This window comes from Diplotaxodon limnothrissa, linkage group LG3, assembly GCF_057381915.1.
Source record: "Diplotaxodon limnothrissa isolate DT_005_m linkage group LG3, D_limnothrissa_male_GT1.1, whole genome shotgun sequence".
NCBI lineage: Eukaryota > Metazoa > Chordata > Actinopteri > Cichliformes > Cichlidae > Diplotaxodon > Diplotaxodon limnothrissa.
In genome coordinates, this window is record NC_140598.1 from 34,418,995 (window position 1) to 34,444,610 (window position 25,616).

At 41.1% G+C, this 25,616-nt stretch overlaps 1 protein-coding gene and 1 pseudogene across 1 annotated transcript; one reads left to right on the forward strand and one right to left on the reverse strand.

The window, feature by feature from the left end:
• Window positions 1-2,104: 2,104 nt before the first annotated feature.
• On the reverse strand, window positions 2,105-3,395 carry LOC146635508 (uncharacterized; annotated as a pseudogene).
• Window positions 3,396-21,670: 18,275 nt separating this feature from the next.
• On the forward strand, window positions 21,671-24,146 carry LOC146635509 (uncharacterized). Its single transcript, XM_085347221.1, has one exon. The coding sequence runs from the start codon at window positions 21,939-21,941 to the stop codon at window positions 24,144-24,146; it is 2,208 nt and encodes a 735-aa protein (XP_085203347.1). The 5' UTR covers window positions 21,671-21,938.
• Window positions 24,147-25,616: the final 1,470 nt, after the last annotated feature.

Here is a 25,616-nt window from a genome sequence, read left to right on the forward strand (position 1 = left end):
CTTGTTTTCTGTTTTGCTTCCTCCCAGTCTCGTCTGATTAGAGTCACTGTGTTCCCTGCCTGTCTGCCATTTCCTCATTCCAGTGGCTACTGAAATACAGAATGCATGGCTAGAGTAATGGCTATCAACTGTGTCAGCCAGCCTTCCCTCGCACTGTCCCCTGAACCCACTCCTCCACCCCTCTCCTGCAGCTGAACCTCGAACCACACACTGCCAAATATGCATTTCGATATTCTTTGGGTGATAACTGCATTTAAAATTGATATCAGCTGTGCTGTTTTGGTTTCCACTACAAATTTTATCTTAGCACAAGACCTTTTGAATGTAGAAGTAATATCACCAGTTATAGTTTAACAATAGTTTGTAGAAAATGTAAAGACAGTAAACTGTTAGGTAGATCTGAAAAAGTAATAAAAGATAGCTATTTTAGTAGGTTAAAGAAAAACAAAAAGTTAATAAGGAACTGGGAAATTTTCCTTTTAGATAGGGACCTAATGGACTCAACTAGCTATACAATTTGACGAAACACGGATATTTTAACTGTGTTAAATGTTCAGATTAATGACAAAACAATTCAAAATTGGATTAAAAAAAAAATTGTGGCTTGTTTGAAAGGATTGCCAGGAGATAACATTGACAGTATTACTTTAAATTTGCAAAACTGTGTTTGGTGAAATGCATCGCTGGGTTACCACTAGTTCTGAAACGGTTGGATGCTGGTTTTGCCCAGACCAGTTTATCTCCAAGTCTAGCTGTTGAATGTTTACATGTGCTGTCATATGTTGCTGATTTATTCAAGGTTAAATCTAAACATACACAAACATCATACCTGTCACGGTCCTGGGTCTCCTGACCCAGCGTTTTTAGTTCTTTGTGATGTTTGTATTATTTTACTTGTGTGAGTTATTCTATGGTTTCTAGTTTCGATCCCTTGCCCTTCATGTTGTTCAGTGTCCCCTCTGTTCTGTGTAAGTCTGTGTCTGCATGTTTGAGTTCCCCTCTGTGTCTCTCGGTTCTTAGAGTCCTCTGCCTTATGGTTTATGTCTCTGTGTTTCTTAGTTGCTGTCTCCACTGTGTCAAGTTCGCGTCTCTGTGTGATCCTTCCTGTTTTACTTTGAAGGTCCGTGCCTTAGGTGAATGTGTCCTGCTTTGCTTGTCTCGTCAGTCCTGATTTCTCCCAGCTGTGCCCTCCTTCTGTGTCTCATTCCCCTCGTTACTCCCCAGTGTATTTAAACCCTGTGTTTCTCTGAGTCAGTGTCGCGTTGTCCCTCATGCTGTGTGGGTCTCCCTGTGAGTTTTAGTCCATTGTTTCCCAGTTTAGCTTAGTTTACTTTGTATGCTCGTTTTTCTGTTACCAGCCAATAAAGCTGTGATTTTGAGTTCATCCCTTGAATCTGAGTCCTGCATTTTGGGTCCAACTCCTGCCTGCCGCACAGCGATTCATGACAATACCAATAAAATGTCGTTATAGGGCGTTGGAGTTGACGTCACGCATTGTGGGATCGCGGTGCCATGTCAGTAGGCCAGAAAGCAAAACAAGCGCATAGTGTTGGAGTGTTGGAATCGGGACTGCCAGAACCATGCTCAAAATCAGCGCGAAAGACAAAGGGTTGTATCGCCACCGATTGCGCCAAGATGCCAAGAGACGGTACTTTGAAAAAATTGCGTGCATCGGTAATGTGGACTCGTATGAAAAAAGGAAATGGAGTGGAAACCCAGATGACCACTGTGACCTCGTTGTGTGGACACAGAGAGACCTTGCTGTGATACGCATCTTCCCTGATGTGGATTTCTTGGAACCGCGTTTAAAGCAACCACAAGACTTAAAGTGTGCCTTCCTGAACTTGTTGGCAAATACTTCTCCAAACAAAGTGCTGCTCTAAATAACCATTAGTGTTTCATTTTGTGGTTCACGATTGATGCCAGCTGTGTGTTGCCATGTAAATAGTTTGCATTTCATGTTTATGTACTTGCTAAGTACATGTGAACAGATCTTGAATAAAAGAAAAACCAAAACATACTTTTCTGTTTTATTGAAACCACTTTACAGAAAGTACAATTATTTACAATGAACTACACATGCAACACAGCACAGCATGAATATTCAACAAGAGCAAGTTTCATTTGGCCCTGGTTTGACAACCACACTGGGGCACATATTCACCAAAACACAGCAAACCTTAACAATCTTATCAAGCAGTGTTGTGTCTTCACCCTCACATGATATGAGTAATCGGATTGGCATTGTAGTGTGTAGCATTTTGAACTTGCTGCGCAAACTACCTATTACTTGCTCAACATGAATTCTGAGGTGGGTAATTGCTCTCGTTTGTTCAATGTCCCTTGCATCAAGTTGACAGTTGCCTTTTGTGAAAGCTGGAATCTTGACCTCCGCACACATCATTCCTACAGCATCTCTGATGTCAAAGCCTCTGTCAGCCAATACTACGTCCCCTGGTAACAGCTTTTGAAGAATGCCACATTTCTCTGTGATGTGTTTATCTGATGCACGCCCCCCCATCCCCTGGAAATGAAAGAAATAGCTCCATGGGGTGTAATCCCAATGAGGTATTTTATGGTGTGTGTACCCTTATAATGAGAGTATGTTTGTGCACGTGCCTTTAAATTAGATGGTCTTTCTGGTCGAATCTCAAAACAGTCAACAATGGTGGCTACTCGTTTTCCAAAAGTTTCAGTAAACTGTGGAGGCATTGTGGCCTGCACACAGTTTCTTCAATATTGGCAGGAAATCTTTGACAGTGTTGAAGAGGGACATTAAGACAGCATAACAAGGTAGTCCAGTGTAATATCTTACTTTTTTGGTATCATCCTTTAAGAAATGTTCATTCAGCTCTGTCTTTTGCAACTGTGATCGAAGCAGTCTGTTCTCCTCCAACAGCCGGTTTATTTCTGCTCTGCCCTGTTCATTGCACACACAATCCTTTGTCTGCCCTTTAGCTTCCGTGACGCTGTCTGTCTGATCACCACTGTCCACATTTGCATCTGGTACCTCAACCTCCACTTGTCCAACACAACTGCTGTCCACTGTCTCCATGACATTATGATTTTGTTGTTGGTCTTCTGTCAGATCTTCATCGATCACTTCTGCACGGGGCACATCTTCAGACTCTGCAGCTGCATAACGAAAGCCTGTAAGATAAAATTAATGCATACACATAAGGTAAATGTACACCAATATTCCAATGACAGGTGTGTGATTCATCTGGAAGTTATGTGCGGATTAGTGTACAGTGATAGCAATTTAGTATGTTTTTAGAGGGAGGGGTGGGTTCTTTACCTCCGATGGGTGCTCTTTTTCGCTTCCGTTGCATACGCCTTGCGTGCCGGTCCGAGTCTGACACAGGTATGTTGTCGTGCCCCATGTGCATGTACATGGTTTGCCTGCAATAATGCCAAATCATAAGCTACTCAGTCAACATGACGTGGTTCTGCAGCATCACACATTAGTTTTATCTCATTATCTATGACCGCAGCGCATTGAAAATAACACTAAAAGCCTTTTAAGAGTGATATGAATTAATTTAGAACTCATCGGAAAGAATATGCTGCGAGCAAACCAACAAAAAGCTGGGGATTGCAGAGAACTCTCACCGCTGCAATCCAAGCCTGACGTCTTTGTTTAGTAATATCGGATACATGGGATCCCTCACGTTGCCTCCAGGATGGAAAACGATTAAAAGAGAGCCCATTATCCAGCTTCTTGCCTTCACGATCATGTGATCTAACGTTGCAACCGACAACACAACACATATGAACCATAGCTGAAGCTGTATCCTGTGTCTGGCCTACTGTCATGGCGGAAGGGGGCGTGGCCCACCTCCCGTGACATCACGCTCCAAAGCCCTATTCACATGTTACGTTATAGACTATGTGCATGTTAGCATATGCTACTTCTGGTGCGGAAACTCCTGTGGGGAGCTTTGTTTCCGGTGTCCTATTCGCGCCTTGTTTACGGTCCAAAACAAGTTTTTTTGTTTTTTTGTTTTTTTTTAAGTCCAAAACAAGTTAAGCAAATGAATGAATCAAGGGGCGATTTACATTTCTATAGATGTCTTGGGCATTTACCCAATATATCTGTAAATGATGTTCATCGACTTGTCGATATTTTTCCCCCGCACCTCAGAGCAAAACAGAAAAGGGATTCAAATGTTATATTTCTCAGCTGTCCCTCGTTTATCGCGGGTGTTATGTTCTAAAAATAACCAGCGATAGGTGAAATCAAGTAGCCAATTTTATTTTTTGGCAGTGCAAAACGTTTCGTCGACATCCAGTACTGCAATTCAGAGTCACACTCGATGCAGCGATTCTGTAGTGTACAGGAGAGACGTCACGGAGGAGATTGTCTGCAGCGATCAGGACGCAGGACACAATGTGACGTAAAAAATGTGCAAACTTGCACTAAAAAAATCTGTGAAACAGCGAGGTGAAAGGTGAACCATCTTATAGCAAGGGGCCACTGTAATTTTGAAAGTCACAACATACCCTTCTTAAATACTAATGTATAGAAACCGTTACCAGCAATTATTCATTTTTTGTGTGGCTTTTTTTCACGGTTTGTTAACATGCTGTGTCGGTGTGTACTTGACTAGCTGATATCGACATAACGGGGAAACATCTGGTTTGACTATTCTTCACCTGTAGTTTGAATGCTGAACATTTGCCTGTTTTCAAGTTCTGGACATGATTTTGGAGTATATCTTCGCAGTAGCGATTGACCGCAAAGTAAAGCTACCGGAAATGTACAACCCTACATCCGGTCTCAAACCAGGAAGTTAGCATTTTCTCGTGCACAGGGTCTATAGTTAGAATGCACTGTTTGTATGTTTGCATAATATATATATCTGATTTATGCCTATAGAGCCATTTTTGATTTACTGTTTTAAAATGAACATTTCAAATATTTTGCTTTCTTTCTTTTATGTTGGTAATCTTAGAAGCTGTTATTGAGTTTGGTTCCGCTGGGCCAGAAACCTATTGTTATTATTGTCATTATTATATATTCATTTATTAGGAACATTTTCTTGTCAGTACATTTTCACTTAGATACCTTTGGTGTAGCAAAATATGCAAAATAATTTAAAATTGTAACTACTACCATCTGTTTCTACACACAGAGATTGAAATTTTCCCTAATGATGGAGAATCACAGAGTGGAAGCATGGATAAAATATTCTCTTTTGCTGAAGAGCCAGAAAATGAATCTATGATGAAGAAAGAAATTGTAGAAGTGAATGACACTGCACATGTTGGTATAGAACCTGGATCTTCGTGTCAAAACAAAGTGGAACATGAGTTTGATATTTCCAACAAAAGTTTTCCTCACACAACACAAAGTGGCACACAACAAAAGTAATAACCAACCAGCAAGAGAGACAGCAAATGGTCTGTGCAGAAATGAAGAGACCCAATCAGGTAATGGGAGACAAGCACAACCTGAAGAATTTGATAATAACACTGACAGAAGAAAGGGTGAAATCCCAAATCAGTCTAATGGATGATAGTGGACAAGAACATCAGCCTAAACAAGGACAAGAAGCAAAGAATGATACCAGCATTAAAGAAAACAAAAACAAAACACAAACTATAAATGATGAAACAGCATGTCAGATTCCAATAGTGAAAAAATCCTCTCTCTACTGCAGGGGTGGGCAGTTGCAGGCCCCGAGGGCCAGTGTCCTGCAGGTTTTAGATCTCACCTTGGGTCAACACACCTGAACAGAGATGGGCAGTAACGCGTTACTGTAATCTGATTACTTTTTTCAAGTAACGAGTAAAGTAAGGGATTACTATTGCAAAAATGAGAATGTCTCACGACAGTGACGCAAGCGAGTGCGCCGTTAGTGACAACAGCTGTGCGCAGATCAACAATGGATCACATATGGATTGTGGGAGAGAGTGTGAGCGTGCAGCATTTAAAGCTGGATAAGATGGCGCCTGTGTGTTCGGCACGCCGTCTATCGCTCTCCTTTATTTGTTTTGTTTTATTGTTTTTAGTTAACTTTGTGTTACATGTGTGTTGTACTTTTTCCTATGATCGCCAGACATTATTGGAAATAGGTTTATCCATCCGGATGTCTGACTGGCCTGAATATGACAGTGTAGCCTAGTACAGGATAGGTTAGGGGAAATTAAAGTAAGATGGAGAGAATGGGCCAATAGCTAGATTCGTAGGAGGGATAAAGTGAGTTGCGCGGAAAAGAATGACTGGAGCCACAGGTAAAGTTGCTATGAATTGTATTAAACTATTTAGCAACAATTTAACAGCATTTCATGAACAGGAATGAAAAAATAAAATACAGTGACAGCAATAATAATAACAATCAGAATCCTATCTGAGCTCAGATATGTCAATCTTGCTGGCTTAATAGTCAGTGTTCAGTCAAGTCAAATCCAATAGGTCAAAAGTTTGTGATTGGTGCGATTTCGTCCTACCGCACTGTTGCAATTGTTCGTGAGAGAAGAGCAACCTGCCCTTCTGGGCCAACTCAGAATGGCTGTGGTTCGGTTCAAATTGAAAGGCTCGCCATCTTCCTCGTCAAGAAGAGATCCAGGTCTCACGATCCCAAAGAAAACCTAGCCAGCACACTTCTAATGTTCAACTCTCAGAGAGGATCTTGTTCAACTCTCAGAGAGGATCTTATCCACTTCATCCGCTCCCGCGCAGATCGCAATGGTTTCAAGGTCCGAAATGTTCACAATAAATCAGGTCCGTTTCTCCAAGGTCCATGCAGATCTCCGGTATGGATATTTGCTCAATTTATCAAGTTTATAGTTATTTTCCAGCAAAAAGATTGGCGGTGAAAATCAGCGATGGTCTCGTGCACCTCCGTCTCTCTCTGTGTCTGAGCACGTGATGGTACAGAGCAGGGGAAGGCGGGGCTTGTTCCTTCCTAACCAGTAGGGGTGTTAAATACACTCTTTGGGTTTTATTCTTATATTTATAGTATTTATCTTTTACTATTGATTTACTTTAGCTCAACTTAGTGATTAACAGAGTAATGATAAATCCCAATTAACAATAACATGTTGTAGTGCATTACTGAGTCGTGTAAACTCACTGGGTTACAACAGCCAAGGCTTTTTTCCTCCCTATCTGGAACCAATACCACCGTACTGGCGTTCCCTACCACCGTCACCGGATCTGCGGAAGCGACGCAGGAGACGGGGTAACCGTGGAGGTCGTCTTGTGAAGCTGAAATCCTGGATTTCTCATTTTCCCCATGAGCTCCGCTGCATCCGCCGCTTTTGTCCGCAACTATTGGTGCCATTGTGTGCCTTGGATCCGGTGGACTCCTGGCTGGTTCCTGTTGTTGGGTCTTTTGAAAATGGTCCAGCAAAACTCTCTCCTCTACGGCATATGCGCTGGCGCGGAGTTGACAAGAAAAATCTTCGACCGGTGGATCTGGTTGCTAATACCTCGGAAGTTTTGGACCCAGTCCCTCTCAGGCTGGGTCTAATAAATACCAGGTCGGTGGCCAACAAGACCTTCATATTGAAAGGTTTTTTTCTCTCTCGTGTTCTGTATTTACTCTTCCTGACTGAAACCTGGATTTCTCCCAGTTAGTTAAGCGCTTTCATTGAACTTGTACCCACTGACTGTACCTTTTTTAATGTTCCGAGAGCTTCTGTTCGCGGAGGAGGGCTTGCTGTTGTTTTTAAGGCTCACTTGGACTTGAAGCAGCTGAAAAGTGCTGATTTTCTAACACTGGAAAATAACTCGAAATGTTAGAAATATTCCAGTGTTAGAAAATCAGTACTGCTCAGTGTTAGCCATTGTTAATCTTCAAAACTGACTAGGTTACTTTTCAACGTATAACACTGTCAAAAGTGTTAATTTAACACTCAACAGTGTTGTATTTAACACTCAGAGGTGTGGACCCATATAGACACTCTCTAGTGTTAATTTAACACTGGAGATTTTGCTGTGTGTGCTTGATGTTGTTGCCCCTTTGAGACTAAGAAAATGTAAATCTAAGACTAATCCTTGGTTAACAGATCATACCCGAGCTATTAGAAGACAATGTAGGAAATGTGAAAGACAGTGGAAAAAAGACAGATTGCATGTCTCCCTGGAAGCCCTAAAGATTAGTTGGAAAACTTATCAGAGGGCAGTTAAGGCCGATAAACACTCCTACTTTTCTCAACTTATTTCGGCCAACTCTCACAACCCTTGTGTTTTATACAATAAGATTAATTCTGTACTTAACTTGGAGGGTTACAACCTTTTGCCGTCCTCTGAGGCTATGTGCAATAAGTTTATTACCTTTTTTGTGGACAAGATTGCTAGCCTGAGGGCTCTGATTCCACCTATTGTTGATCCGGCCATGCATGCTCCTTGCTCAAGCCTATTCCCTGCTTTTGCACCAATTTCTCTGCGTGACTTAGAGGAGTTGGTGCTACATGCTAAGCCCTGTAGCTCCCCAAATGATGTTGTTATTCCCGCTTTCTCCAAAAAGTATTTCCCATCATTGGACCTTATATCCTGAAAATTATCAATACTAGTCTGTTAACCGGTCAAGTTCCTAATGGGTTTAAACATGCAGTCATACACCCCTTACTTAAGAAACCTGGCCTTGATAGTTCTACTATGTCAAATTTTAGACCTATCTCCAAACTTCCCTTTTTAAGCAAGATCTTGGAGAGGATTGTACATACCCAACTGTTGGATTATTTGAGCGACTCGCAATTGTCTGAAATCTTCCAATCTGGTTTTACGCCCTTTCACATTACGGAGACAGCTCTTATTAAAGTTATGAATGACATTCTTGTTGCTACTGATTGTGGTAAATATGCTGTGCTTGTGTTATTGGATATGACAGCTGCATTTGACACAGTGGACCACGACCTGCTGAAATCCCGCTTACATCACTGTGTGGGAATTTCTGATCTGGCATTGTCATGGATAAAATCATATCTTTCCGAAAGGAGTTTTTGTGTCAAGCTGGGGCTGGCCGCTTCCTCTGTGGCCCCTCTGCTTTGGGGTGTGCACCAGGGATCTATCCTTGGGCCATTATTTTTCTCGCTGTATTTACTTCCCCTTGGTGCGATTTTTCGTAAACACGGAGTGTCATTTCATTTGTATGCCGATGACTGTCAGCTTTACTTACCTTTTAGTCATTTGGATACCTCCCCATGTCAATCACTGCTTGACTGTCTTAGCGATATTAAATTATGGATGGCAAATAATTTTTTGAATTTCAATGGTCGCAAAACTGAAGCAATTTTATATGGCCCGCATCGTTCTACTGATTCTCCAAATGTTGATTTTGGTGATTTGACCTCTCATCTGAAAAGTTCAATCACTAATCTTGGTGTTAAACTTGATTCTGCGCTTACTTTTGAAGGTCATGTAAATGGGGTGGTGAAATCAGCTTTTTATCACCTCAGATGCCTGTCGAAGGGTTAAGCCTTTCCTTTCCAAACCCAATTTGGAAACTCTTATTCATACTTTTATCACCTCACGTCTGGACTATTGTAATTCCCTTTTAATAGGGGTCGGGTCGGGCACCTTGTCACGCCTGCAGTTAGTGCAAAATGCGGCGGCGCGATTTTTAACCGGTAGTAGGAAATTCGATCACATCACTCCGGTTCTGGCTTCCTTGCATTGGCTTCCCATTGAATTTAGGATTTGTTTTAAAGTCCTTTTATTGGTTTTTAAATCTTTAAATGGTCTGGCTCCTGTCCATTTATCTGATTTGCTGAAGCCACATGTTCCTCCTCGCTCGCTCCATTCAGCTGAGCAGCTGCTGCTGTCGGTCCCTAAGTCGCGGCTGAAATGCAGAGGAGACCGTGCCTTTTCAATTGCGGCTCCGATGCTCTGGAATAACCTTCCCCTCCAAATTAGACAAGCGTCATCAGTGCAGGTCTTTAAGTCCAGATTGAAAACCTATTTTTATTCCCTGTCTTTTAACTCTGTAGGAAACTGACACCTTTTTATTTATTTTATTGTATGTAATGATTTTATGGTATTTTTAATTTGGTTGTTGTTTTGATCTGTGTTGTTCAGCACTTTGGTCTGCCTGGTGTGTTCGTAAAGTGCTATACAAATAAACGATGATGATGATGATGATGATGAAAGCATGGAAGCACTGACCTTACTTTGAGTTTGATTCCATAAAAAGTAACAAAAACATTAGCGTCCGTTGTGCGTGGGAAGAAAACTTCTTTTTACAGCGAAAAAAACCCCTAAACTTCCAAGCAAGCACAGAGTGCGCAACGACGTAATGGGAAACTCACAGAGAAACTCGCGGATTCTTCAACTGACCGCGGCACACCTGCACCAGGGTAAACCGCTGCCTTTTTTTTTTTTTTTTTTTTTTTTTTTTTTTTTTAAGTGACATCAGAAACAGCAGCATGTGACATCACGTGATGGCGGAGCTTCAGTTCATCCTTTGTCATCTTTTTTTTTTTTTTTGCCTACCGCAGTCCTGCTTTACGGGTGAAAATAGAGCAACAGGACCGCTGAGTCTTTGACTTTATTTATTTTCTGCTGTGTTTTACTTGCATCTATTTGAAAGAGTGAGTGTAAACACAAAAAATATTTTAGTTTATGTGCTGGAATGTGCAGAAAATAGGTTTAAATGTTAAACTAATTTATTCAAGTCAGAGAATGTTGCATATAATTAAATTTTTGCTTGATGCATAAAGTTAAGAGATTAAAACTGATAAAACAAGTTTAAAAAAGAGACTTTTCCATTTGATTACATTTTGTATGATGGATTATGCAGAAAAAGTAGAATTGGGCTGAAAGATCTATCGCTTTATCACCTCTTCAGGTTGTAAATCTTTTTTTTTATAAGTAACTAAGTAATTAATTACTTTTGAAAGTAAGTAATCAGTAAAGTAACGGGATTACTTTTTTGGCGAAGTAATCAGTAAGTAGTTACTGATTACTTTTTTCAAGTAACTTGACCAACACTGCACCTGAATCACATGATTAGTTCATTACCAGGCCTCTGGAGTAGTGATGGGTCGTTCGCGAACGAAATGGCTCTTAGAGCCGGCTCTTTGACGTGAACGACGAGAGCCGGCTCCTTATCGGGTTTTTTTTTTTTTTCTTTCTCTCACCCTCTGTCTCGCACTTTTTTTCCGCTTCACTCTGCACGCGAGCCTTGTGCTTTACGCTGGGCAGAGGGGGGAGGGGCGGTAGTTACACTCAGTAGCACAGGAACAGAGCCAGAGGGAGAAAGAGAGAAAGAGAGCCAGGGACAACAACGTCACATGAGAAAGGTATAGTAATCATCCACAACTATTTTCGGTTGCAGATGATAAAGGATTCAGAAAGTGCGGATTCATGCGGGCCCATATGATAGAGAATGTGCATGTTCTTTTTGTTTTCATATTATAATTTATATTTAATTGTGTTTTGCAGTGTTTTGTGTTGTTTTCACTTTAAATTTGTAAAAGGAAACAGCTGAAAATTTAAATAGTTAAAAGTTGAAATGTGAATAGTTGATTTTTGTATTATATGATTTATTTACTACATTTTATGTGGCGTGAATAAATAAAAGTATATTTACAGTGGTCCCTAGAGACAAAGCACATACAAACTTCAAATCACGTACGAACTCTGAAGCATGTACAAACTCCAAAACACGTAAAAACACGTACAAACTCCAAAACACGTAAAAACACGTACAAACTCCAAAACACGTAAAAACACGTACAAACTCCGAAACACGTAAAAACTCAGAAGCACATAAAAACTCAAAACACTTACATAAGACAACAGAAGTGCTCCAGCATGCTGGGCGCAGTGTTGAGCTTTTGTTATCTTGTGGCTACACAATCCAGCAAGTACCAACGACCGGATTTGGTGTGTGATAGTAACAGGTAGATGAACTTTTTTTTAAATTATTTGAATATATTTAAGTGCCTGTGTATAAATACACAAACAATACACACATGCTTTCAATTGTGTAATTTAAGTGATCTAGTAGCTCTGCTTTGGAAGTTCAGTTCATGCTAGAAATGTGTTTTGGAGTTTGTACGTGTTTTGTCTCTAGGGTCCACCGCATATATTTATATATAAACATATAGAAATAAAACCACTTTTTTACGTTAGTAATTCATTTTGTGCATAATTTTATATTATTGTGAATAATAAATTAATTAAAGCAACAAAACAACCTGAAGAGCCGGTTCGGAGCCGAAAGAGCCGGCTCTTTTTAGTGAGCCGAGCCGAAAGAGCCGGATCTCTAAAAAGAGCCGGAAATCCCATCACTACTCTGGAGAACTTCAGGACATGTTGAGGAGTTAGATTTAAATTAGCCATTTAAATCAGCTGTGTTGGTTCAAGGACACATCTAAAACCTGCAGGGACACCGGCCCTCGAGGCCTGGAGTTGCCCACCCCTGCTCTACTGTGATAAAGAAAGAAAGCAAAAACAAACTAAAAAGAGTTTGTTTAAAGTTTGGACGAAGGAAAGTAAATCTACACACAATTTAACAGCAGTATAAAGGACGGCGGTGGATAATAACAGCTAATGGACAAAAGAGGGGCGATCGTGGCTCAAGAGTTGGGAGTTCACCTTGTAATCGGAAGGTTGCCGGTTCGAGCCCCGGCTTGGACAGTCTCGGTCGTTGTGTCCTTGGGCAAGACACTTCACCCGTTGCCTACTGGTGGTGGTCAGAGGGCCCGGTGGCACCAGTGTCCGGCAGCCTCGCCTCTGTCAGTGCGCCCCAGGGTGGCTGTGGCTACAATGTAGCTTGCCATCACCAGTGTGTGAATGGGTGGATGACTGGATATGTAAAGCGCAGACAGTGGCTTCAGTGGACACTTTTCATTGTTTTAACCCTCAGTGTCACTTCAGGTCTTCGTATGTTATAAATTTGTTGTTCTCCGTATGTGTAACGGACCAACAACAACACACACCCATCATCTCCAGGGTCTGCCAAAAGCTTGTGTGTGTGTGTAAAACTTTAAATTTTATGTACAGTAAGTGTGTTATTTTTTATTTTTTATTTTTCTGAATCATTAATTAAACTATTTCATATTTATGAAATAAATCTCAATATTCCTCCAGCTGAGACTGAAGAAGTCACTTGGATGAGAGACGAAACAACAGCTAAAAACGCTAAAAAATACCTGAATGATTGAGAATGCATCAAGACGTTTGTCTGTGTGTGTATAAAAGATGAGGGGCAGTGGCCATGGCCAGGGATGATCCGAGTGTTTGGTTGGGATGTTTCTCTCCACATTGCAATGTGTTTATTAAACACACTCCAAAACGCTCACTGGGTGTGTTGCAGGTTATTGTTAAAATTGAAGTACGCTTAACTATTGAATATTAACATAAACAAGCCTAAAATACAGCTTTTTATTTTCCACCACCTTGATAGCTACAGATACAAAATGTGAAAGTTCCGTTACTGTCAATACTGTTTCAGACCTAATGATAATTTCTTAATTTTTTAACAAAGCAAATTTTCTTAATTTCCTGCACATATCAAGTAAGGCTTCAAGTGGGTTTTGTCAGGATACACTGTGTGACAGGCAGATTTTAAACCCAATATGCAGGACTGCAGAGACAAAGGGTAAACTCGAGAAGACAGTTTTATTATTGGAACTCACAGGAGAATATAAAACAAAGCTAGGCTTGAGCCAAAAGTGCAAAAACAAAATCACAAAATAGAGCAATAGATAATAATAACAAAAAATATAATATGTGGGAGAACACAACAGGGAACTGAGGAAAACTGAGTGCTTAAATATACACACGAGGTAATCAGGGAGAGAGACACAGCTGGGGAAGCAGAGATACTGGCAAAATAAGACATGACATATCATAACTTGAGAACACCTAATTTAGCTGTACACAGGAAACACGAAAGAGTCTGGGAAAAAATAACAAAAGACAAAAACAAATCACCAAAATCGTTATACTAAAAGAAAGAAATTTAATTCAATTTATTTATAAAGCACAAGATCCCAACAACAGGGACCGCAAGGCACAAACAAATATTAACTAAAACTCAAGGACTACATCATTACCATAAACTTAGAACTAGAATTTCAAGAACACTGGAAATAATTAAGAAAACTCTTAAGTGGGAATGAAGAGAAATAAACTCAAAGCACTCAGTCAACGACCCAGGAACCATGACAGGTTTGCCTCCTTTTTGTAGTCTACTGTTCAGGTGTTTGAAGTTTGCTCATTGTGGCCTGTAAGACAGGAAAAAAACACTATTATATAATACTTAATTTTTACAGGATGTTGCCCTGATGTTCAGGCTCTTTTTTTTTTAACTTAATGTAGCCAGACGGGCTACTGTCCATTGCTCTCTCATGCTCTCACTTTCTGTAGCGCTGCTAGTCAGATTATTCATGTTGCACTTTAATTGAAGGGCCATTACTTTAAAAGGTAACATCAGAGCAGCTTAAAATTGACATGGAATCCCTGTGAGGTTGTATACTGTCAACATAAACTCCAGTTAGTCTCTGGAAGGATGAATTTTCCTTTTAAGAGCATTCCGAAGTCATTGAAAGAGTAGGTTGTATATGGGCAATTTCAAAGGGCTTTTATTTTGGAAGACAAAATAAATCGGACGGACTTGATATTGACATGGTATGCCTGTCAGGTTGTATACATTCGATATGAACTGCAAATATCCTGTGGTAACATGATTTTCTTTTTAAGAGCATTCTGAAGTCATTGAAAGAGTAGTTCACATGCCACAGGGAGTTGCGCGGAATTCCTTTTTGGGGTATGCTACGATCAAATATCAGAACAACTATAACCGGTACAGGCCACAGTTCACTCGTGTGGTGCCAGTTACTAGGCCTGTGTATGTTTTAATTTTGTTTTTAAATGTGTGTGCGTGTGTGTGTCTGTGTGTTTGTATTAAATGTTGAAATATATATCAGTGTTCTTTTAGGTTTTTATGACTTTTAATGTGTTTTTTTGTCGTTGTTGTTCTTGTTTTGTTTTTCTTGCAGTGAACTGAGGACACAACAGTAGCTGTGGGACCTTCGGTGATGGGTCGTTTTCCACACCTCCTGTGTTTTACAGCACAGGGTGTAGATTTGGTTTTTATGTGTGATTTTCTTCTTTTGTGGTCCTCAGCTACTGGTAAGTCCAGTTCAATATATGGTGGCTTTATTTAATTTAGGACACTGTTACAGAATAGGCTGTGCCACAGTCAGTTTTTATTGTTTTATTCTTTTAGTTTTTATTTTAACAAATGCAATTAAAGATATATTAGTATTGGAGGCCATCTTCCTCAGTCACGCATCTGTGTAATCTTTCATTTTATTTTTTATTTTAACTTCTTTGATCACTTCATCACATTAAGTTAAATTTTTTCCTTAAGTGTTAGTAGGTGGAATAAAAAAAGGTATATAACTTGGGTCTAATGATAATACCAGAGCAAATCACATAAACTAAACGGGACCATAAAATATGGTTTACAGTAATAAAATTAAATATTTATTTACATTAAAAATATTATTTTGTAAATTCTAAAATGTAGCTCACTGTAGGCAAAAATAGTCTTACTTTCTGGATGGGTGAATAAATGACCGTCTCTGGAGAACTCGACTCTTCAACTGCTGGTGGAATCGGGGGCAGTGTGGAGCGTGATAATCCTGAATCTGCCATTGAAATTGAGAATATGTTTTCTTTTAGGAAGCAAGCATTAATTTTTTTTAATATAAGATCACTGTAAATATTTGTGCAATGTGCTTTAACTGTGCTGGCATAAGTTTATAAAAGGCAGGAAATAAAGAAAGAAATGCAATAAAATGTCCAAATGTTCATAACATACGAACCACGTTCTTGAGTTTGTTCTGCCTTGTTTATGATCACAGTGGTGTAAACAGGTTGTTCTGAGATATCGTCTGAAGGGGAAGAATCATCTGTAGGCAAGATAGGTTATTATGCATATATGTATTAGAATATATATATTTATACAATAAAGCTTTTGTTGGTAGCCCTCACGCTTTTCTTTTTCTGGCTTTGTGCTGTGGTTTGACCTAAGACAGTTTTAAATCATCAAAGCATCAGCAGTGTCTAAAACAAAAAACCCACATACGACATACTGAGCAGACACAAAAATAATCGTTCTGTGCAGCATATGTCACATAAAAATACCACACTTCACTTTTAGCTTTCATTTTAATTTTGTTATATCTCGACTTACTGGAAATTGTATCATTCAGTCTCTCAAACAAGCAATACACTTTTAATCGATTTATACTGATTAAGACAAAAGTCATCCAGTCCCACTGTGACTTTGACTTGGACTGGTTAACAAATTTGATTCATAAAAAGATAGAAAGCCATAAAATTGGTGACAAGCATGAAATAGAGTAATACAATTGTCATAATTATTTTTCTCTCTCACCTCCTGGATGGTCTTCATCTGAGTTTGATGCTACTGTTGATGTCTTTGAGGAAACTAATGAATAGAAAGAAAAACCCAGCATTAGAAAAAAAAATGAACAGGGAATAGAAGACTATTCTTAGAAATTAATCAAACTGAAAAAACCGAATTACCTTGATGTTTGCGAGTATTAAGAAATCCGACTACCAGCAGCATCAATATTATCACTAAAATAGGCAACACAGTCCACAGCAGGATTAAGACAGGATTGTAACTGGAGTCATCTGACAGGGTCTCTGCTGAAGAATATGCTGCAATGGCACAACTTTATAAATATAATTGCATGTGCATTTTTTTCTACTTAAAACAAAAAGTTTCAATGTGATTTTTATAACATAAACATTTTCATAAAGACCAAAAAGCAGAAATCTAATTGTTAGAGTCACATTTCTCTCTCTATGAAGCCCAGACATAGAAATAAGTAAATACAATTTTAGTCTTACATCTGACATGAAGCCAGCTTTCTGGTGACGTTCCAACACCAGAAATGCTGCACTTGTATCGTCCTTCATCAGACCTGGAAACACTGTTAATTTCCATGTTATCAGAAGGGCTCCGGTCTATGAGGCCATCGTCTTTGTAGAAATTTGCTCTTTGGTTGGTGTGAGTTGTCTTGCTTATGCAGCGCAGAGTCACATTGTTTCCCTCAAAAACAGGGAAAACTGGACTCTGTAGGATCACAGAACCATCTGAAGAAAATGCAAAATGGATTTTTTTTTTAAACTTTTTTAAAAAGGTAAATGACAAATACATTCTGTACCATACAAGACAAAGTGGATAATAAATCTCACCTAATTTTAAAATAAAACTCTTTACTAATTTCACAAATATGATGAACTTACCAGTTATGGTAATGTTGACACTGTTGCTTCTCTGACCCCCTTTAACCCCACACCAGTACTCTGCACTGTCTGTTACATAAGTTTGAGAAATTGTGCATGAAGAGGAAGTTGTTTTACTGTTACACGCTGGACTAAAATGTTCTAACAGTTCCTCAGTGGTTCTGACTCCTCTCAGTTCAATAGGACCATCAGGGCTCTCACAATCAAAAGATAAAGGCTCATACTGAAAGTGTTGGAGTCTGTTAGGAGTCACACGAAAAGTAGCTGCACCTAAAAATTAGAAACATCACAAGATTAATAGTAAACAGAATAATCAAAATTCTTATAAAATGTGTTAGTAAAAGATGATTAAACTTAAAAGGATTTTAATAAAAATCATCAACAGACTTATAAAATGTTTAAGTCAATCCGAACTTACTCACCCCCCAAAAAAGTAAAAAAAAAGATTATTTATTTTATTAACGTCTCTAACGTACTCACCCGTTTTTTGGGTCAAGCTATTTCGAACATGTGTCCCCAGCAGAATAACTCCAAGTATTACTAGATCAGCACAGGAAAGCCATAAATTATTTCATGTACAGACATATATATAGTAAATCTGAAAATATAAAAAAAGAAACCCAAACCTAACAACAATTACTCACATAGTCTGAAACAGGGAGTTGTAATCACCATGTTGTCTTGCTGCTCACTGACTGAGTAACAGACTAAAATACAACTGAAGAATATCACTGGGGGAGGGCAGGTTTCCTGTTCCTGTGCAGTTTGTTTTGTCGTAATGTGAGGTTTGGGAAGGTTACTTTTAAAATGTATTCCACTACAGATTACAGAATACATGCCCAAAAATGTATTCTGTAACGTATTCCGTTACGTTACTCAATGAGAGTAACGTATTCGGAATACTTTGGATTACTTAATATATTATCATGCTTTTTACAACTACATGAATGTACCATTGCTGTGTGATTTTATTACTATTACTGAAGGTTACTCGCCATACCAATACCAACTAGATTTTTAAATCTTAATATAAAATGAGTAAGAGTAGGGTGGACATTAGGTAAGGCTGCATGCTTTGCAGCGATTTCGTATAGAAAACAGGGCCGTGGCTCCAAACCGTAGTAAAGGGACCTCTGGCTAATACGTTGGGTTCTGTGTCGGGCTCGTAACCAAAAACTACCTTTACTTTGTTGTCTGGGTCAACTTTGCTAGCGAGAGACAGAGAGAGGCGTTGAAAGGCTTTTCCATGTTGTTTCGGAGGAAAACACAAACACTAACAGTTGAGTCTTAATAGCTTACTTACAACTGGACTCGTCAGGCACTCTTTTTGGCTGCAGTGGTTATTATTATATTTACATGCTTCATACATGGTATCCCTGTAAAACTTTGCCTCTTGCCTTCATATTAAATAATTTTTTCAATAATACTTTTTAAAAATATTTTTTCACATCATTGTGCGGGCAACAAGTAGAGGTGACATGGGCTGCAAGATTGAAACACAGGAATGAGAGCCTCTTATTGTGTGTTTTGTTTGGGTTTCCACCAGCGTGCAATTACCAAAAGAGGGAATAGATTTCCTGAGGTCAGATTGCCCAGGATATGAGTGGGCGTTAAGATGTCTGGGAAGGGTTCTCAAAACTCCATAAAAGAGCTGTATAAATTAACTTTTGCATCGGTTGGATGAACTCAATCAAATCAAATTGGACTCAGCTGCAGTAAAAAAGTTAATTCCTCAGTTAATTAAGGTGTTCCAACTCAAGTACACTGAGATGGAATAATAGAACTGCATAATGCTAAGATAGGGCAATTAATCATTTGGCAATCCTATCCATGATTGTTTAATGCTCATTCAAATACTTTTTTTTTTTTTTTTAGTTTTGGTTGAAATACAGTAATTACCGTAATTGTCGGGCTATAAGCCGCTACTTTTTCCACAAGCTTTGAACCCTGCGGCTTTTAGTCAGGTGCGGCTTTTCTATGGATTGTCCCTGATTTTTGTCATATCGTAAGACGATTTGTTTTGTTTGTTCCGCTGTTGTACGGCACTACGTTGCCTGGCGGAAGGGCATGTGATCAGACACACAGTATCGGGGTTCAAGAGTGGTATGTCGGTCACGTGTCCATCCGCCAGGCAACATAGTGCTGTATAAGTAGCGCGAAAAACAAAATAGCGCTATGCGTTCAGCGGGAGGCGTGGATGATGAGCGGCGATAAACTTGCGAAAAGCAAGTTATGCTCAACTCCACCGGTGGAATCTGACAGTGTGGAAAAGTGTGAAAACATCCACGATCACCAACGGATTTGAAGGGCTGGACTGCTGCATGATGGAGAGGAGGACACCGCCACGGCCCTTCAGAGGGTGTTCGACTCTGACACTGACAACGAGGATTTCTTTGGTTTTGAAAGTGACAACGAAGGAAAGAAGCTGAGAGTGGATGACGTAGCCACCCTGAGCCTGTTCGTTTCTGACACTGGAGAAGAGGACTTTGGTGGTTTTATTGCGCAGGAAGAAGAGTGGTGGTGAATGACTGATTTTTCTACTTGTTAAAGCCGTGTCACTGCACCTGAGCCTAAAAGGTAGTCTGAATCTATTTTTCTGGTGTTTTGTAGGTTATTGTTATGTACTACATTTGTTACTCGTTTATGAAGCACAGTACATGTTTCCTACTTGTAATTACCGCTACTTGTACATATACCTAAAAAGTTATGCAAATATGTACCCATAACTTGTTTTTCAAAATATTAATAAAAGGGGTGTGTCTCCAAACAGCCATCTCTTTCCTGACAATTTGATTTGTGCATATTCTCTTACATATGATAAGTCAACATTGAAACACCTGCGGCTTTTAGTCAGGTGCGGCTAATGTATGTACAAAACAGGATTTTCCCCTGATTTTAGCTTGTGCGGCTAATATTCAGGTGTGCTTTGTAGTCCGGGAAATACGGTAATTGATTTTATTTATTTATTTATTTTAAGATTTCAAGCTCCGACCTAGCAAACACATGCTCATGGAGCCCATGTGGGGACACTGTGCAGACTCACAAACCATAGGTGTGGCCTCTGTAGCTGACGGTCTGATCTTCGTTACCTTGAAACTTGAAGAAAATATAATCTGATCAAACATTATTCAGCTTTAAATATTGTTCAGCTTTAAAGTTACTGTGCAACTGTGTAATAAAAATGTGCTCACGACTTTGGCCTTGAGAGCGATAAGAAGCGATCGCCTCATCCTGCAGGTGCAAGATATCTGCAAGCGAAGAGACTAGAACACCCAAGGCCGATTTCCTTTTATGGAGTTGTTTTTCTGCTAATGCAGCACTTTCCTCACAACCCCCTCCTGTAAGTTTTAGAGAATATATACCCATCCTCACAGCAAATATTAGGAATCTCCTGATGTGAGCTGTGTTGAGAGGTTGTCTCTGTCTCAATAAAAGTTCACTGATTCCCCATCTGCCGCAGGTGTCTGGTTGTCTTCATTCTCCGCCAGCCTGGTTAAGTCAATTCCTCCTTAACATCTAAAAGAACCTATTTAATGAAGGAAGACGGGTTCACTTTGTGTTTAATATTATTCTATTGCTGTTGTGTTTTTTTTGTATCCTTCAATTGGCGTCACGGAACAGGATCCGCTCCAGGTCAACTGGAACGGATGGGAGGACATCGGCCGTGGTCTGAGTGAACGGAGTTTGGACAAAAGCTGTGTGCACACAAAAACAAGGTAAGCAGACCTTTTATTTCTGCTATATTGAACATTATAAAAATACTTAGTGTCCAAACTCCTAGTAATTCATAACCAAAATTGTCTGGCTTACTTAAGGCTTGTTGAGAATCAGACAAGTGAATAAGAAATAAGTGAATAAGAGATAAGTGAATAAGAAATAAGTGAATAAGTGAATAAAGATAAGAGTGAACTGAGGTCTGACCACGGTTGCAGCCGACGGGTTGCTCTCCGGTGTCGGATACATACCTCAGTGCAGGTCTGGGACCTTGAAAGGGTTTATTAGTAACGCCTTTCTAAACAAATTAAAAGGTTAAAGGCCTTGAGAATATTTTTTAGTAATATTCTCTAAACTACAGAAGGGTTAGGAAGGCCCAGAGGACTTTATTAGAAAAGATCCTCTAAAACTTAAAAAGGAGAAGTACTGGTTGGAGTCCAAAGGAGGGGTCCCTTTGATCAATAGGAGAAAACGGATCTCTTCTTAAAACCCCGATGATTTTAGTGTTTTAAATGTTTTGATGTTCTGTTTGATATTGGACACACATAAATACACGCTGAATGCTTGCTGTGGAACACTGGGCAGGACAGTTTGGTTCTCCGTTGTTCACAGATTACACAATTAAAGGAACTAGGTTCCTCTTTTGGTTAAAATAATACACCACACATAGAATTTTTTTTTTGACACATTTATTACATACATAAGGAGGGTAATGAGTGACTGCAGGTAATGTATGAAGTGTGAATGAGACGTGTGAACAAGGTGACAACCAACTAGCACCCCTATCAGGAAGCTCTAGGCAAGGTTACCCGCCAGACTCCGGTTTGGTAGAAGCTTGGTAACACCTGAAGGGATATTTCAGTGCTGACTCACCTTTAAAGCAGCGCCCCAGCTGTTAGTGCCTAACAGAGGCAGAAACCCAGCTGGCCCAAATTCTCCTTTAAAATCAATAAAAGAACACTCCTCCATTGACAGTAAAATGGATGGAGAATTAGATCGAGAAACTAATGATGATGGTTGGGGTCCCGGTGTTATTCTTAGCACATTGGGAGAACAATTAACATTTGTTGAGACAGTCATCAACTCCACACACCAGCCTAAAGAAGCAAAAAAGCAGAAAGAGTCATTGAGGAAAACAGCTGAAAGGTTAATGAAAGAAAAGGGAAAGGACGAGGGGAGTAGTGGTAACTGGGGAATAATTTGGCAGAATAAGGCTATGCAGGCAAAAGAGAAAGAGGAAGAAGCCAACTCAGCAGCAGCAGGTGCAGGTGTGATGAGCGGGGTGAGACACAGAAAGGAAGCAGATAAGCACGCAGGCCGCAAAGCTAAATTTAATCACTGGGTGTGTTTATGGGAAACTGCAAAACCACATATGAAGAAAAATAGGTCTCAGCCACCTCCCTATTCTGCCTCAACTCCTCCCTCAGCAGGCATATATCCGGTACTTAATATCTCTGGTGGAATAATGACTATTGGAGAAGAACCGCCCGTAGCTCCAACTCCCATAGATACCAAGCATTTTTGCCCAGGAAGCTCCTCTCTGTCGGCGACATCCTCAGCTAGTAGTAGAGCCCCCTCTTCTATGTCCCATTGTTTTGGAACCGGATCTGAGGGCCTAACTGACCCCTTTGCGAGCGCACCATTTGCGGTTCGAATGAACAGACAGGAACCCACTGAACAACAATTAACTGATCAAGAAGCAGCATTACGCAGCTGCTTAAATGAACATAGGTCAGTGGTCCAGGTGAATAATCGTGTTGCGTCAGCCCCTCTTTCCCGGTCCAACCCCTTTGCCAGCACTCCTGTCGCTGTTAAGGGAGATCTGACCGCTATTGCAAAAACTGAGCCTGGCACTTCACCAAATGTCACAGTTACCATGTCTTTGGTGGGCCGTCAGGATCCGGAAACACAGATGAGTTTAGCCCACGTTTTTGCTGACACTGCTACCCCACCAGGCGGGGAAGAAACTGAGGATACTGATGATGAACTCAGTGGCCTTAACAATACACCCCCCTCTACCCCTCCCAGTTTAGGATATCAGACTAGATCTAAGGGCCCTGTGCCTCAGCCTCCAGGCATATTTCCCCTGGTCCAGACTAAAGCGCAACGTAGACCAGTGTATCAACCTTATTCATTCGGAGATGTCCAGGCCCTAGTGGACAAACTCCCTGACATAACGGAGGGAGGGAATGCCTGGTTGGCTGGTTTGGATAAATACACAGCTGGACAGGACCTCGCACTGGGAGATTTTAGAGCTATTATAACTAGGTGCACATCCCGATCTCAGGCAGCGGACCTGGAACAAAATGCGGGTACTACCATGCATGAGAACGAGGTGCCACTAATGCAGGCCTTGAGGTTTATTGGACCGGCCCTGCGCAAACAATTCCCACCCAAAAATCAAGGCACCTTACAGAAATTTAAATGGGAGGGAAAGCAAAATCCCACCCATTATCTAAATCAGGCTGTTGAAGACTGGGTGAACCATACAGGTCATCACCCCAGTAGGACTTGTTCACAGAGCATGTGGTTTAGAAGGGCGGTGCTGAGGGGCATTCCGGAGTCAGTAAGCCAGAAAATGGAGGATAATCCTGATTTGCAGGACTGTGACTTTGCAATCTGGAAGAAACATTTGATTTTTAATCTTAACAAAGTGCAGATTAAGTCTGATGATAAAGCGGAGAGCGTCGAAGATTTACAGTTGCAACTGTTGAAGGTTCAGCTGCAGAAAGCTAAAAACGACCTGGGTGGAAAAGGTGACAAGCCTAAAAAGCAGCTTGTGGCCGCTGCGGCTCCCCCTCCTGGTCCAGTTGCCCCTGATTTGTATCCGAACCCATGGCCAACTGATCCACAGCCCCCCCAGTATGGTGCTTATCAGTCCCCGGCCCCTTATGGGCAGAGAGGTTCCCCATTTGGAGGAAACAGAGGTGGTTTCAGGGGAAGGGGTCAGATGGGAGGTGGTAGGGGAGGCCAGATGTATGTTTGTTTCCGGTGTGGACAACCTGGACACTGGGCTAAAGCGTGCCCTTTGAACCCGGCTGCTGGAAGAGGCAGGGGAGCCCGTGGTGGGCCCTATCAGCATCCTGGCCACAGAGGTGGACCTCGTGGTGCTTTAGTTGAAGTGCCCCCGGCCCCACAGATGCCTGTGATGGGGTGGGAGTACTACGAGGGTGGTCCCCAGCTATAGGACACCCCACAGACTGCCCAGGACGGTGAAGGGACAACGGCGGACCCTATGCTGTCCATAACTGTAGATAGAAGAAGAAGCAGCTTTTTAGTGGACACTGGAGCTACGTACTCCACCATTAAGGATGTTGCTCGTGAAAGACTTACTGACAGAGTGATTACAGTGGTGGGCATATCTGGGGAACCTAAAACTCTGCCTTACACCGTGCCCCTCCCCACAACGGTTGGAGATCAGACCTTGTTACACAGCTATGTTTGTTCAAAACAGGCGCCTGTGAATTTACTGGGAAGAGACTTGTTGATTAAATTAGGAGCCACAATACTCTGCTCTTCACAAGGCCTAACTGTGACTCTCCCTACTGGGGTTGTACTTCCCTGCTCTGATGGGCCAGAGGGAGGTGGTCAGTTTCTGCTGCAACCCTCCTCCTGTTTGGCGGACTCTGCTGACATCTACTGGGCATTATTGGAAGTTGAAACACCTGCTGAACCAGGAGTTTGGACTGCTTTTCAGCAATGGCGGCCGTGGCTCTCACTCCTACATCCTTATGTCCCTCCCCCTGACCCACCTCATGTTACACTGTTTTATGACAGGCATGACACCACCTGGTACCAGCACATGTTCCAAAAGCAGTGTGAGGGGCGGGCTTGGTCTCTGAACATGTCGTGCATTTTTGCGGCACCGGAGGGAGTGGCAGCAGCGGTTACTTTTACAACAGATCAATTACAGTGGTACATGATGTCTGATGAGGCAGCTCCCCATGTGTCACTGGCCTTACATCCTGGACACCAGGCTAAGGAGCTGGGTGGAATGGTTAAACGTTCCCTTGCGGCCACTGACTGGACACCTACAAAACTCCCACAGGTTTTGTTTTCTCCATCTACCAAGACATACCAAATTTTAAATGATTGCTTTAATTCCTCAACACTGCAACATGGAGTGGTCAGCGGGTCACATGGAAGAGAACACACAGACCACTGTGATGCTGCGCCTTTACTCGACTCTCTTCCAGATTGTTTGTGGTCCCTTGGACCCACAGATGTAGGTTTAGTTGATGTGGAGCCAGTCTCTTTTCAACTGTCATCTGCTACCCCTTTGTGGCAGCCTCAGTACCCACACAGACCGGAGGCTGAGGCTGGGATTGCAGAAACAATTTCTGGTTTGGTCACTGCCGGTGTCTTGGAGCCCTCCTGCTCTAAGTGGAACACGCCCATCCTACCCGTTGAGAAAAAAGGCACGGGGAAGTTCAGAATGGCACATGATTTGAGAAGGATTAATGCCTTACTTGGCACTCCTACTTTGCCTGTGCCTAATCCTTATGTTGCCTTGACCAACCTCCCACCATCTCATGCCTGGTTCACCTGCATTGACTTGGCTAATGCCTTTTTCTGCCTCCCACTTCGTGAGTCACTGCGTGACATTTTCTCATTTACATTTAGAGGCCGACAATGGCGTTACACTCGCTTACCACAG